We start from the raw sequence: 13,960 nt of genomic DNA, 5'->3' as shown, positions 1-13,960 counted from the left end.
GTAGCCATCTTGGAATTTATTTCAGAAATCACAAAGGATTGTAATCTAGTTTAGAATCCGTTCGTCCTTTTATCTTCTTTGCTCTCTTTCTCTCAGTGCCAAGGCCAGTTTTGCAGGGGAGGGAAGTATAAAAAGACAGTTACCCTTCAAGAAATCATGGGGAGATCAGAACCCAGGCTTTGCTTTGGTTATATCCTTGGTATTTCCAGGATTAGGGAAGGTTTACCCAAGAGGTCTGTGTGTGGCTCTTTTACCTGCAGAAGTTTTAAAGTATTAGCTCCTGAAATGAACTCCCTCGTCTGCCCCACCCCCAGCAGGGGCCTGCAATCCCCACTCAGGTGAGGCTCTGATACAGCGATGATAAGTGCATTGAAAATGACCCTCCCTATAATTTTTTTAAGTGAGAAGCATCATTAATGACTGGTGATTATATATGTGTGTTTTCTCCAGGCTAGTGGCGAGAGGGTGGATTTAACAATTGCTAGGCCGGGGAAATCCCAGCCTGGTAACCCTGTCCAGGACGCAGGAGCTCAGAGTAGCAGCCGGCACCATGCACAGCCGCTGTACCACAACAGTCCCAGCTCACACAAGGTGAGGCCTCGAGTTTGCATGTTTTCATTCATCTGCCCTCAGGGAATCCTTGGTATGATTTAAATGAGGGCTGTTACTCTGTTGGAAAAGGTGAACACAAGGTGTTTGGGGGTGTGGAATGTGTGTTTGGCTACCTTGAGAGTCCCTGTACAGTCTGTTTCTCAGCCACTAGGGGTGGTTTCTTAGTAAGAAGGTCCCTCTGCCAGATTGATGAGAAGTGTTTGATCTTCTAGAAAGACTTCTTTGTTTGGTCCTGCTTGAAAGTGGGATTTATCTTGGTTTGCTCATTCAGTTGTAACAGGAGGTTATGTAACTGAAAAAAAGACAATGACCAACAAGTCTATACTTAGCGGTTGGGCAGGTTGCCTACAACAACAGAATTCCCTATGTGAATATGAAGCATAAATCATACTTTCTGATACGTACATGCAAAACACATAAAGCATTTCTTTTTATGTTACAGTTCATAGGAATACTACCCTAGATCATTTTAAATTCCCATATGTTGAGCTTTTTGCTGCATCTTTCATATTTCAGTGCTTTGATAATATATTCGTAGGTCATTTATCTGTGCCAAAAATTCTGATGCTGTCTCACTTTGGATGCAGAAATCAGTAGAAGTCAAAAAACAGTGGCACTTTACTGTGTTCTCACTGTTATTTACTTCATTTGATCTTTCATTTGAACTCAACTTCTAGTAGGCCAGAATTTTTACAATGATGCTATTTACCAACTGTGTGAAAATCACACATCGGAAACTTCCTATCGATTTTTTGTTTGTTTGTTTGTTTTTACTTCCTATAGTTTTTAAGTAGACCAGTAAATAAGTTTTAATTTAGCAAAGCAATTTAATTTTACTTAAGGAGAATGACTTGAGAAACACATGTTTAGCTTAAAGTGGCTTCTTAATGTAAGTACAATTTGAGAGAATAACTCTGTAATGTCATAGGAGCCCAAGAAAGCATTATTTATTTTTGTATTTATTTATTTTTAAGATTTTATTTATTCATTTGACACACAGAGATCACAAGTAGGCAGAGAGGCAGGCAGAGAGAGAGAGAGAGAAGCAGGCTCCTCGCTGAGCAGAGAGCCCGATGCGGGACTCGATCCCAGGAGCCCGAGATCATGACCCGAGCCGAAGGCAGTGGCTCAACACACTGAGCTACCCAGGCGCCCCAAGAAAGCATCATTTAAAGGCACAAGTATTTTTGGTCCATCAGGTTTATCTTGTTTTCTGAGCTGAAGTATAAACTTGTCACTGGTCTTTGTTCACTTAAAACTTTTAAGAAATTATAAGCACAAACTTCATCTTATTTTTGAACAGAAAATGAAATGTGTGAAGGGAACCTATAATTTTGCTTTCACAATGATGACTACGAAAAGCAGTTATTGTTTCGAAAAGGAATTTGAATAGAGTTGTTCATATAGCTGGTCCTTGATTTACAAGTTACCTATATATACATATTCATAAAGAATCATAATTAAGGCAAAAGTTGGTAACTGAATCCATGAATACTACAGAAAGTGGAAATATGGGTGCTCAAAGACAACGCTACAAATTTAAGACTGTTTTAAGAACTACTTAACCATTTCAGTGTTCATATAGTGGACGATTTATGTCCTTTTTTTTGTTTTGGGCACAAATATTTTTCTTTTTACTAGTTCCTCTTCCTTAATTTTAAGTGGTGGTGTTTTAAATAGCAATGCTGAATTCTTACTTTAGGTGCTCTGTAAACCTGCTTGTTAGAACAGCCACATGAAATGTAATTTTAAGCATTAATTTAGCAATTTACCATTAACATACAGCATTTGTGATGTCAAATCCTACTTTAAAAAAATAAAGGTCTCCTAGGGAAAACAAATACAAATTCATCAAAACAACCTGTTCAGAGGATAATCATTGTTAAAAATTAAAGCACACATTACTCTATTACTAAGCCCCTGCGTAGCTCCTGCTTGGAAACATTCATCCAGTGTTAAGCCCTTAGAAGTTTCCATGAAGTATACCAAGAGTAATCTGTGAAGTTTGGCTAAAATGCATACATCTCAGCCATATGGAGGAATAAAACAACCACCTCTAATTGACTCTATACCTGACAGACACAAGCGTTGAAGTCAATGTGCTCCCAGCTGAGTTTACCTGGATTGTCTTCATAATCACGTGGGTCTTGCCCAGTTTTGAAGGATGCGAACATAGATGTCATATGCTATGATACCACCTGTGGACGTTTACAGGTTTTCTATGAGGTCAAAATTCTAGGAACTCTAGGCTATTTAAGTAGTGCCCTCAAGAAAATTTCAGAGTGTTGGTTTCAGGAGCAGAGAAGAGCAGACACCCCTGCCGGTGCAGGGCTTGACTGACACGTCGTACCTGTCCGCTCTGAAGCAGTGTCACTAAAGGAAATGTTACAGTTCTAGCAAAAGAACTCATCTAGTTCTGCTGTTGATATTGTTAGTCGTGGTAATAGTTATCTTGTTATCTACACTATGCTGTTACAGTATATGTGTTAAGGAACCTTTTGAGATAGGAGCTTCCATTATTACACTTAATGGGATAGCACCATTGTAGTGTGGATGCATATAGCATCATGCTGTATAAACATACACAACTACATATGAATACATGTTTATGTATATACACTATGTGTGTGTATGTGTATATTTTTTAAACTTGAATCACCTCAAATCCCAGTGTGATCATGCGTAGCTATATAATTTGGAGCAAATTACATGAACTTTCTTTTTTTTTTTTTTTAAGATTTTATTTATTTATTTGACAGACAGAGATCACAAGTAGGCAGAGAGGCAGGCAGAGAGAGAGGAGGAAGCAGGCCCCCCGCTGAGCAGAGAGCCTGATGCGGGGCTCAATCCCAGGACTCTGAGATCATGACCTGAGCCGAAGGCAGTGGCTTACCCCACTGAGCCACCCAGGTGCCCCTACATGACCTTTCTAATAAGGCTATTCCCTTGTTTATAAAATGGGGCCAACCATAGGATTTATACTCAGGACCATTGTAATGAAATGTAATGAAACCATGAAAATGAAATAATACATGTGAAGCCATTTGCTTTACACATAGTAAATCTTCAATAAATATAGTTACTATTGCTATTTTAATATTAATATTGCATAGGTACCCAGTGTTTTTTATAGCATTCTAATTTAAAAAAAGGTGATGTTTTAAATTTTCCTTTTCTTCTAGGATTGTCCCCATAAATAGAAACAATCAATATCGGTAAAAATTGCTTTTTCCTGAGAACACACTTTGTTGGAAAATTTTTCTCTTCCGTAACTTTTTCAAAATTCAGTTATTTCATATCCTTCTAGCTTTCCGTGAAGGTTGTGAAGATGAGTTTGCACCCATTTCATGACCGAGCATTCTCATGAGTAAGAAACAGAAGATAGATCTATAGCTTTTTTCTGGCAGTTACCAAAATCCGCACTTTACTTTTGTACTATTCTGTCACCATTTCTCTCAAAGAATAGAGGAGAGAGAGAGAAATAAAATTAATTAGCTTGTCTTCAGAATCTTAAAACTCAAGTGCATTATTTACCTTTGTAGAATTGGCCCTATTTTGACTTCCATATGTCAACAGTCCTGAGTTTTTTGTGTTCCATACATAGTCATATGAAAATACAGCCATCCAAAGTCTGACATTGTGATCCCCAGTGTTCAGTGTCATGTTTGTACCATGAGGAACTGTGTATTATTTCTACAGTAACTGATTTTAATAGTGACTTTATCATTGCCATGGTATTTTTTCCTTCAGTTTCCTTACTTTACTTCAGCTATGTATTATTTATTTTGCAATGAATTTTCTTCTCCTGTGTTAGGATCTTACCCAGTGTGTTACATGCCAAGAAAAACACATTACTGTAAAGAAGGAACCACCTGAGTCCCTGGGAATGACAGTGGCAGGGGGCAGAGGAAGCAAGAGTGGTGAACTGCTCATCCTTGTAACCAGTGTGCCAGCTCATGGCTGTCTGGCACGTGATGGCCGCATCAAAAGAGGTAAGATAGGCAGGGCTGGGAACAGTGAAACTCTTCCCATCTTCTCCCTGCATGCAACTCATGTTTGAAAAAAGTAACAAATATTCCCCAAATTTTCTATTAAATATGATTTTTTAAAAATCTTCTAAAGTGTCTCTTCTATATAAAAGTGTAAAACCTCTCTCTAAGGTTAGAAAAATGCCTAATGGGAAGGAAAATTGCTGCAGTTTGATGATGTTTCCGTTCTTTTTTTTTTTTTTTTTTAAGAATTTTTTTATTTATCTGACGGACACAGATTACAAGTAGGCAGAGAGGCAGGCGGGGGGTGGGTGGAGGGGAAGCAGGCTTCCGGCTGAGCAGAGCCCGATGCGGGCTCGATCCTAGGACCTGGGATCATGACCTGAGCTGCAGGCAGAGGCTTTAACCCACTGAGCCACCCAGGCACCCTTTCCATTATTTTCTAATGTTTATTTAGATCTTTGCATTATTTTATGTTGGAAAAAACCCTCTAAAAAATAGAACACTCATCTTTTCCTTCCTAACCTTTTATATAATCCTCGTTGCCCTTTTTTTATTATATTACTTGGCAGGGCAACAAACACTTTTTTTCTTCCTTAAGCAAAAGATGCTCAAATCACAAGTTTCATTTCTTTGTGTAGACCCAAGGATCTCTTCTCTTTAAGTATTCTGATACATCCACGCTGAACAAACTCTGTAGGACTATATCTATAAAACTGTGTAACTCTAAAACAGGATATGTTAAAAATTCATTTCTAAGAGCAAAAGATCAAATTATTTTTGAGCAGGAAAGAACTATAGAGATCACTGAAGCCCAAAGAAGAGAAATGAACATGCCCAGGTCCTGCACATTAGCAAAACCAGGTCTAATGACTTGGACATCCAGTCAAATCACAGTGCCTCAAGCCACATTTTTTCCTATATATGATGAAATTATCTTAAAGTTTTGAGTTGTTTTGGAATGTTTTCCATGAATTGGATTTTTCCCTCGATATCGTAAGAATGACAGAGATGTGAAAAAATTACAAATCACAGGATGTATAGGGAAGATAATGACTTGGTAGCTCATCTCATTTTCTTGTTTATTCCTTTGGACAGGTGATATATTGCTGAATATCAATGGCATTGATTTGAACAATTGAAGTCACAGTGAGGCCATGGCTATGCTAAAAGCCAGCGCCGCGTCCCCTGCTATTGTCCTGAAAGCACTTGAGGTCCAGACTGTCGAGGAGGCAGCCCAGGCTACCGAAGAGCAGCCAGGCACCTTCAGTGAATATGAGTAGGACTCCAGCTGGTCCCCGTCGTGGGTCATGTGGCTTGGGCTTCCAAGGTACTGACAGCATTTCAGCAGTTTCATGGAATAATCATAGTGACAACATTTCTCAGTATGGAACACAGTAAATTCATTCGTCCAGGGTGTGAGGGGGAAGGTCCTTGTCAGAGATGAAGTGGCAATGGCATATTAAGTTATAGAAGAAAAGGGTATTTTTTTCCTTAGATTATTATATTTTAAAAGATAAATTTAAGGGGCCTCTAGGTGGCTCAGTCGGTTAAGCATCCAACTCTGGATCTCAGCTCAGGTCTTGTCTCCGGGCCATGAGTTTGTAAAAAAGATTTTTTTTAATTCTTAAAAAATTAAAACATTCTTAAAAAATAAACCCTTTACCTTATTAAAGGTAAATTTAATAGTAAGAACTAAGCTAAAAAGACTTGGTGTATCTGTTTATAAAAATGAATAAAGCCATTCTGTCCATGACTATTAAGAAGGTTCTCAAGTGGACCAGCCATGAGATTTGGATGTTCATGCTCTTGCTTTAGAAAAGCTGTCATTTACCACATGTGTACATGCTTAGACTTCGTGTGCACTTTTCAGCAGAAAAAACAGGTCAAAGTGTGGGGCCTTTTGAAAAGCTTTTCTAAAACCCCTTTCTTAATCTTGTTAACTCTCTCTAAAAAGGCAGGATGTCAGAACTCAGTTTTCATTGGACATGAGAGACTCTTTAAGCCAAACCACTGGTGTCCGAGAGTAGGTCTTCTCACCACCTTCGTGACTGTAACCCACCAAGACATTCTGTAGTTGGTCATTGTCTGCTCATGAAAGTGTTTCAGCTCCTGATGAGTGTTGTATATACTTCGGTTTTGAATTAGGAAGAATGTGTATTACTGTCTTTGTTTCTAGATCACTTTAGAGGAATCCTAAAACTGAACTATGATGAAACTTTCTGATTCTGAGCCAAGTAGGAAAATGACTGATTTTTTTTAAATAAAAATAAACAATAAGAATGCCAGTTTCTGAGACATCTAGCTTCATTTGGATGTAATTTGTAATAACTAGCATTTGTATATTGCTATGTGAGATAAATATCTATATCTATAGATATAGATATAGATATATATTTTAAAAGTACTTTCACGTAAAGAATACCAGAAAAATCCAGGATGAATGGAATTCATTTGTCTATCATCTAACTTACTGACTTGTCCTTGTGGTAGTGAAAAAGACCAAAAAGGCCTGAAACAGTAACAGAATTCGTATCTCAGGGCCCTGTAGGCATAGATTGGAATGGTTGCTATGAAACCATGGCCGTTCTACCTAATGGTGAGGGCTCAGCCAGCAGAGGGAACTCATTTATCCTCTTGAGTACTCAGCCTGATACACTGACCTGTCACTTGAAACCCAGCATGTCAGAAAGGCCCGGTCCCACTGGGGGAAAAGTGGTCTCCTCAGCGGCGCAGGAGCCGAGCGTGTGCACACCACTGCTGGTGGCAAGGCCATGCTGGCGCTCCTTTAGTTCTTGTTACCTGTTGTTCCGGGTGTCCAGCTCCCCTAAGAAGTCCAGAAATGCTCACCCCATTGATCAAGGACTCCCACTCCTAGTGGCTTTTGGCCAGCCTGCAGTGTGGGAGCAGGCCTGTCTTGGGCAGCACTGCCAGGTCGCAGGTGGACAAGGAGTCTGACTGGTCTCGGACAGGAGCTGGCAGCCCAGGACCCAGGTTCCCACATGGGTTCCTTGGGATTTTTGTTTGGATGCGTACCCTGTCCTCTAACTTCTCTGCCTCCATATCTGTCCCCAGGGCGGAGCATTTTCAGGTGAATCACAAAGAACAATGATATTTCAGATGAACAGTACACGGGATAATGAAATCTATGTGGGGGGTCTGCCTGTATCGAAAGGGTGTCTATCAGTCCAAGGTCACTATTCTGTGGACTCCTGGGGTTGTGTGTTGTGTGCAGACCAGTATACACAACCAGGTATTGGGAGGGCCACTGCACTGTGGGTACCGGCGGCTCTTTCCAGGATGTCGCACACCACACAGGGTAGCAGCTCTGCTCTTTATCAAAAGGGAGGGTCTTTCTCTGCAGTTAGCTGGCGGTGTACCAGACAAAAGAGTTATTTGTTTTGTGTTGTGCTGTTTCATTGTTTGTTTTGGCAGAAGATTCAGAAAAACGAAAATACCTATATCGTCTCTAAAAAAGTTTGAAAAGAGGGGAATCACTCTTATGTTCTGCAGACACACACAAAAGGCCATATTGTAGTTTTCCAGGCAGAGTAAAATCCAAGTTGAGGTGAAGTGGCCGAGACAGAGAGAAGAGCAGTGGTTGCAGGGACTGGGGGAGGGACAGAGCAGTGAGCGATGAGGAGCGTGGGTGTCTCTTTGACAGAAACGTCGTAGAACGACATGGTTGTGCAACACTCTGGATAGACCTAATGAGACCTCCATATCCCACTGCAAAGGATGCAAGTAAAATGTTATATAAACTCAAATTCTACTTTATTTAATAAATTAAATCTATGAAGTAATTATAGAGGTGAGCACAGAACACAAATACGATAAAGAAGGAAATGATGGGGGAGGGGGAGTCATGCTCTGGAGCTGCAGCCAGCACAAGCTGCTACTCGGGGGCCGAGCCTGCTTGCTCCACGGAGGCAGGGGGCGGCAGCTTGGTGGCAGGACCCTGCTGGTCATCCAGGAAAGTCAAAAGGCCTGGTGGCTCTTCCGTGGCAGAGAAGTGAACGAGGGCCCTGACGACCATCTGCCCTGGCCCCAATGGGTCAGGGGGGGTCACTGGTCTTCCTAACCCATAGTGAGCAGCCATAGCAGGGATGGCGGGGGCCAGCTCAGGCCCCAGAGGTGCAGCAGGTGCCAGAGTGGCTGGTGGAACAACTTCCCGAGACACATCCTGATCTGGCTCTGGGGCCGGTGCTGTAGCTCCAAGAAGAGAAAGCATCATCAGCTTGATTGACTTCCCTTTTGCCTTTCCCTTTCCCCACCACTCAGCGTGGCCTGCGTTCAAGACCCAGCCCCCGGAAGGTGTCCCCGATGGAAGCCCATGGGGACAGGGATCTGAGACGCCTCACTCTCTTCAGCCCAACTACAATCTACGGAGGCTTCCTCAGGGTGGCCCACCCTGCCTCCGCCTCAGGCCCACACCACTCACCCCCAGTCCTCCTCACCCCCAGCCTCTGGCTCCGTGTTCTTTTCAGGAGCGCATTGCCTTTCTGGAAGCAGAAGCTGGGCACGGCGCTGCAGGTCCGAGCCCGGCACATTGACCTGCAGGTAGGCCAGCAGCGTGTGCAAGCTGGGAAACTCCGGAGGCTGCACAAAATCCCCTGGATACTTTTCCACCCAGGTGTTAAGGATGGTATAGACGGCCCTGGGGACAGACATGGAGGCAGAGAAGTCAGAGAATAGGGTACGCATCCAAACCAAAATCCCAGGGAACCTATGTGGGAACCTGGGCCCCTGGGCTGTCAGCTCCTGTCTGAGACCAGTCGGACTCCTTGTCCACCTGTGACCTGGCAGTCCTGCCCGAGAAAGGCCTACTCCCACACCGCAGGCTGGCGAAAGCCGCTAGGAGTGGGAGTCCTTGGTCAATGGGGGGAGCATTTCTGGACTTCTTAGGGGAGCTGGACACACTCCTCAGTCTCTCTCCTTGCCCACAAGCCACTTGAATTCAACTGCTTGTGCCTGGGGAGGGGTGGTGTCTGACCTCTTAATTACCCTCACTGCACTTGCCTCTGCTCCGTGAAGATCCAACCGAGGAGGGAACAAAGGGACTCTGTCTCTAGCCAGGCCTTCCCAGGACCCTCCCCATACCTCCACCGTTACCTCCTCTGCCCAGTCACTAGGTGCCATGAGAGTGGGTCTGTTTCCACTGACACTCACCTCCCACAGGGTGTGGGATGTCTGCTGCTCCCTGGGCTCTACTGGGTCACCACTCTCCCTGAGCCCCCTCTGAGCACCCAGCGTGCAGGTGCCAACACTGCTATGCGATGGTTCCTAAATCCTGCGTTCTGGGTCCCAGAATTGGGGCAGAGAGAGGGCTGGGAGGGGGCAGGGATGGAGCATGACCCTCTCAGGGGTGGAAGCTGTCCTCCATCCCCCTCTGCTCTCCCACAGTGCTCACACACCTACCCCAGTTCCAGAGGGCACCTTCCCAATTTCCAGTAGAAGCTCTCAGACATTTACCATAAAGCAGAATAACGAGGTGAGTCTGAAGGTCCGGCAGCCCCTCAAACTCACAGGACCCTCACTAACCTGGTGGAGAGGGAAGGCCCTCCTAAAGCCGCCAAAGCTTACTCACATGTTGCGCTGCTCCTGGGGTCCGCCGACCTCATCATAGCTGGAATAAACACATCCGAATCTAGAGGAGACCAGGGGGCATCGCATGAGATGTCTGTGGATATTGGCTTTCACCGCCAGACCCTCGACTAGCCTGCAGCCCTGGGGTGCTCTCTGTTCTGTGCAGGAATCCCATTCAGCTCCTGGATAATCGCCTCCACCTACCGGGGCTTCCTGAATGCTTGCTGAATAAAAGGGCCCCAACCAGCCCATCTCCGACATCTGAGTGGGCCTGGTCCCTGCTCACCCCCAGGGATGCTTGCTCTGGATTCAGCCAGACACAGGCCCCAGGAGTCTAAGATCTCCCTTTCAGTGGCAAGGAGCCCAGCTCAAGATCATAGTGAGAGTCAGGGATGAGGCAGAGGCTTCATCATGAGGGGCACAGGAATGAGCAAAGAGCATGCCCACAGGCCCTCCAGTAGAATTTTCCACTGGCGCAGGCTCCCAGGTGTCCTTTCCCTACAAGACCCCACTGAGTCCCTATAATACCTCTGCCCCAGTTAGGAGCAAGGGAAGCTTGGGGAAGCTTGGGGACCTGCCAGAGTCTCAGAACAGGAATTGGCCAAATCTCACAGAGCAGTTAGGGGCAGGGGAGCGTGCTCACCTTGCAAAGAGGAGGTCCAGCACCTCCTGGGTGGTGGCCAAGTGACGGTATGTGTCCAGAAAGGTGTGGACACAGTGTAGATCTTGTCTGATGATGGCAGGCACCAGGTGATCTATTGCAGCCTGCAGCTTGTCGGCCTGCTTGGCCATCAGCACCGAGGTCTTCCTCCTCTTCCTGGTTGAACGATTTTTCCCCTGAGGTGAATCAGAGGAGACATGAGTCAGTGCTGTGGCCACCAGGAGGGTTGGGGCTTGGAGGGCAGAATGAGCCCCCAGATCTCAGGGACTTCGGCAAGAGGTGGGACAAGAGAGCCCAGAGTCCGAAAAAGAATCGGGTGACTCAGTGTCTCATTGGGTTCAGCCTAAGGCTCTTGGTTTTGCTTCAGGTCATGGTCTCCGTATTCTGAGGCTGGGCTCCTCGTAGGGCTGTGTCCATAGGGCAGTGTCTGCTTGAGGATTCTGTCTCTCCGTCTGCTTCTCCCCACTCTCCCCCTGTCTCTCTCTCAAATCCATCAATCAGCCAATCAGTTAAGAAGCCTTTAAGGCAATGAGAAAATGTTCTTGGTATCCATACAAAGAATTGAAAGAAATGATGTCTGAACTTGCTAGTATCTGAGGTCCCTTTGTGAGCGGAGTATGGATAGCACGTCCCTGCATGAGTGGCATGGATCCTGTGATTTCTGATAACATAGCCCATTCTTTTTACTTTTTTGAAAGACTTGTTATTTATTTATTTGACAGAGAGAGAGGTGACAAGTAGGCAGAGAGGCAGCCAGACATAAAGGGGGAAGCAGGCTCCCCGCTGAGCAGAGGACCCCACGCCCCCGACGTGGGCCTCGATCCCAGGACTGTGATACCCAGGAACCATGACCTGAGCTGCAGGCAGAGGCTGAAACCCCTGAGCCACCCCGGCACCCAACATATCCTATTCTTGAGACGAGAACACAGAGATGTTTAAGGCGAGAGGGCTTAGGATAAGAAGGAACGGAGGCTGTAGGATGAAGCACTGTGCCTTGGCTAGAGAAGGGGATTACATCCAGTCCTGCCCCAGTAAAGGGCTCCATGGCTGTGATCAATGACTGGCCTTCCGGACTGCCGTGCAGTGCAGTGCAGTGAGGCCCCTGTTCCTTTTCCTTGGGGTGTGTGGGGGGGCAACAATGTGTTCCATCAATACCAAAGCGCAGAGCAAGAGACAGAGTACCATGGGCCCCATGTCCCTTTGGATCAAAGTCTCCCAATCCAGACTTGCAGAAGCTGAGGAAGGACTGTTGGGCCAGTGGGGGCACCTGGGAGCACGAGTTAGGAAAATGCCTAGGCCAGGGCAAAAGGAGTCTAGATCAATGGGATGAAACCTGGTCTAAAGTCTCTTTAATGATACTCCTATAAGTATGTGGACAATGGCAGTGCTTCTGTCCAAGGCGTGGGCAGGACCATGTGGGCCAGTTTGGGGAAGAGATGGGATGCAGATTCACGGGAGTACAGGACTCTAGGAGGCCAGGTTGGCTTCTAGGAAATGGGTCCCTTGGTGCTGCATGGGCTCCCCGGGGTCGGGTCTCCACAGCACCTGCACTCACCCTGAGCCAGCGCCAGACTCTGTTGGCCGTGTGCGGCTTCTTCTCCTTGGAGGAAGGAGAGCAGGCAATCTCCTCGGTCACCTCCTGCACCATGTCCTCTGGGGCATTCTGTAAATACAGTGCCCGGAAGGCAGGCAGGAGGACTTAGAGCCCTGTCTGGAGGCCTTTGCTGGTCTTCAGACCCAGGGCGCTCCATTCCAGACACACCACAGCCCAGGTGGCAGAGCCCTCCCCCAAGGAGAGAAACGTGGCCCAGCTTCAGGGCCTTGGATGTGCTCTGGCACAGCTCAGAGTCACCTCAGGAATCCCCTGTGCACCCTGCCCACCCTGACATTGGTGTGAACAAGAAGGGATCACCAGGGTATCCACTGTGCTCACCCTCCTCCAGCCCATGGGCAGGAACCCCCACATATCCCTCCTCCCCTCAAACTCCAGAGGAAGGGATGGGGCTTCCCTAGGACGGTTCAGAGGGGTGGGCATCGCCTAGTCTCCTCAAGTATTAAGTACCTTATGGCGTCTCCCTCGAAAGGACCTGCGGCATTGGGGGGGTGGTTTTAGCCAATGTCTGCAGCATGGGAACAAGTCATTTTCTTGGGGGTTCTGGTACCCAGAGCCCAAGAAACTAGGTACACAACAGGAAAACATCTTTCTGTGTCTTGGTCCTGACTCCAGTAACCCTGCTACTGGACTAGACTGGCTGCCTGGTTGCAGGGGTTCCAAGTTCTGAAGGCCTTTGTGATCCAGGCAGTGACATCACTTCCTGAGATGCCCTATCGGGGCCCACTCCTGATTGGACCCCTACATGAACAGTGCTCCTGTCTGCCATCTCCTCTTCCTCCTTCTGCATGGAAGGCCACATCTTATCTGTACACAGTGACCCCAACACACCCCTCTCCACAGGCCCCCAGGGAAGGTCTGGGAGCAGCCAGGGCCCCAGCTTGCAAACACACCTGGTTTCAGACACAAGTCTCTATTCTTACCTGGTTCAGACCCTAGATAAGCCATTGTGGCAGACAAGGATGGTCTTCTTGCCAAATATGGATGAGTCCAGCATGTCTTTCTATCAGATGTCCACAGGCATAGGTTGGATAATAGCTATGATGTTAGAGGAGTGCTGTCACATGTAGGAAATACCTCCCACCCAATTTCCTCCCTCCTGTCAACTTCTTGGAATCTGCTACTCATCAGATCCCACCCCACAGTCCCTCCTGGGGTGTGTGTTTGTGTGCACCAGCACACAAGCTCCTGTGTGCACACATGTGTTCATCGGTGCTCACATTCTGGAGTCCCAGAAGAGGACATCCCCACTTACAGAGGGCTGGGTAATAGCTTCCCAAGGTCTTAGGCTTTTTCTTTTCAATGCAAACTCTAAAGAAGGGACTGGAGCCTTGGCCCTTGATGGTCAGAATGTGCCCTTAGCCCTAGAGACCGCCTGTCCCGGGATGCAGGCCATTCTCTCCTTTCCAAAGGGTGTGATGCAGATAGGGGTCCATCCAGTGGGTCGCCATGACCCGGGATCCTCCTCAGACAAGAACCTGGGCATATGTCTCCTGTCTA

At 46.3% G+C, this 13,960-nt stretch overlaps 1 protein-coding gene and 1 pseudogene across 3 annotated transcripts in view; one reads left to right on the top strand and one right to left on the bottom strand.

Moving 5' to 3' along the window:
* The window catches only part of LOC309857466 (ligand of Numb protein X 2-like), a 34,774-nt pseudogene extending 27,885 nt beyond the window's left edge, over positions 1-6,889 (top strand). The window contains exons 13-15 of the transcript XR_014316521.1: positions 451-591; positions 4,427-4,604; positions 5,700-6,889. The product of XR_014316521.1 is annotated as a ligand of Numb protein X 2-like (transcript). The remainder of the gene's footprint in view (positions 1-450; positions 592-4,426; positions 4,605-5,699) is intronic.
* A 783-nt stretch (positions 6,890-7,672) lies between these two features.
* LOC309857467 (ral guanine nucleotide dissociation stimulator-like) lies at positions 7,673-13,726 on the bottom strand. 2 transcript variants are annotated; one of them, XM_082750157.1, is made up of 6 exons: positions 12,911-13,726; positions 12,404-12,511; positions 10,831-11,024; positions 10,189-10,248; positions 9,059-9,258; positions 7,673-8,807 (listed from the first exon to the last, which is right to left on the bottom strand). In XM_082750157.1, the coding sequence occupies exons 1-6, from the start codon at positions 13,046-13,048 to the stop codon at positions 8,497-8,499; spliced, it is 1,011 nt and encodes a 336-aa protein (XP_082606283.1). In that variant the 5' UTR covers positions 13,049-13,726; the 3' UTR covers positions 7,673-8,496. The 2 variants fall into 2 exon arrangements, with proteins under 2 accessions (XP_082606283.1, XP_082606284.1); XM_082750158.1 differs by having other exon boundaries at positions 13,384-13,726.
* Between the last annotated feature and the right edge of the window lie 234 nt (positions 13,727-13,960).

This window comes from Mustela nivalis (assembly GCF_964662115.1).
Source record: "Mustela nivalis genome assembly, contig: HAP1_SCAFFOLD_749, whole genome shotgun sequence".
Classification (NCBI taxonomy): domain Eukaryota; kingdom Metazoa; phylum Chordata; class Mammalia; order Carnivora; family Mustelidae; genus Mustela; species Mustela nivalis.
The sequence above is the reverse complement of the archived record's forward strand: the minus strand, read 5'-3'. Positions and strand labels throughout refer to the sequence as shown.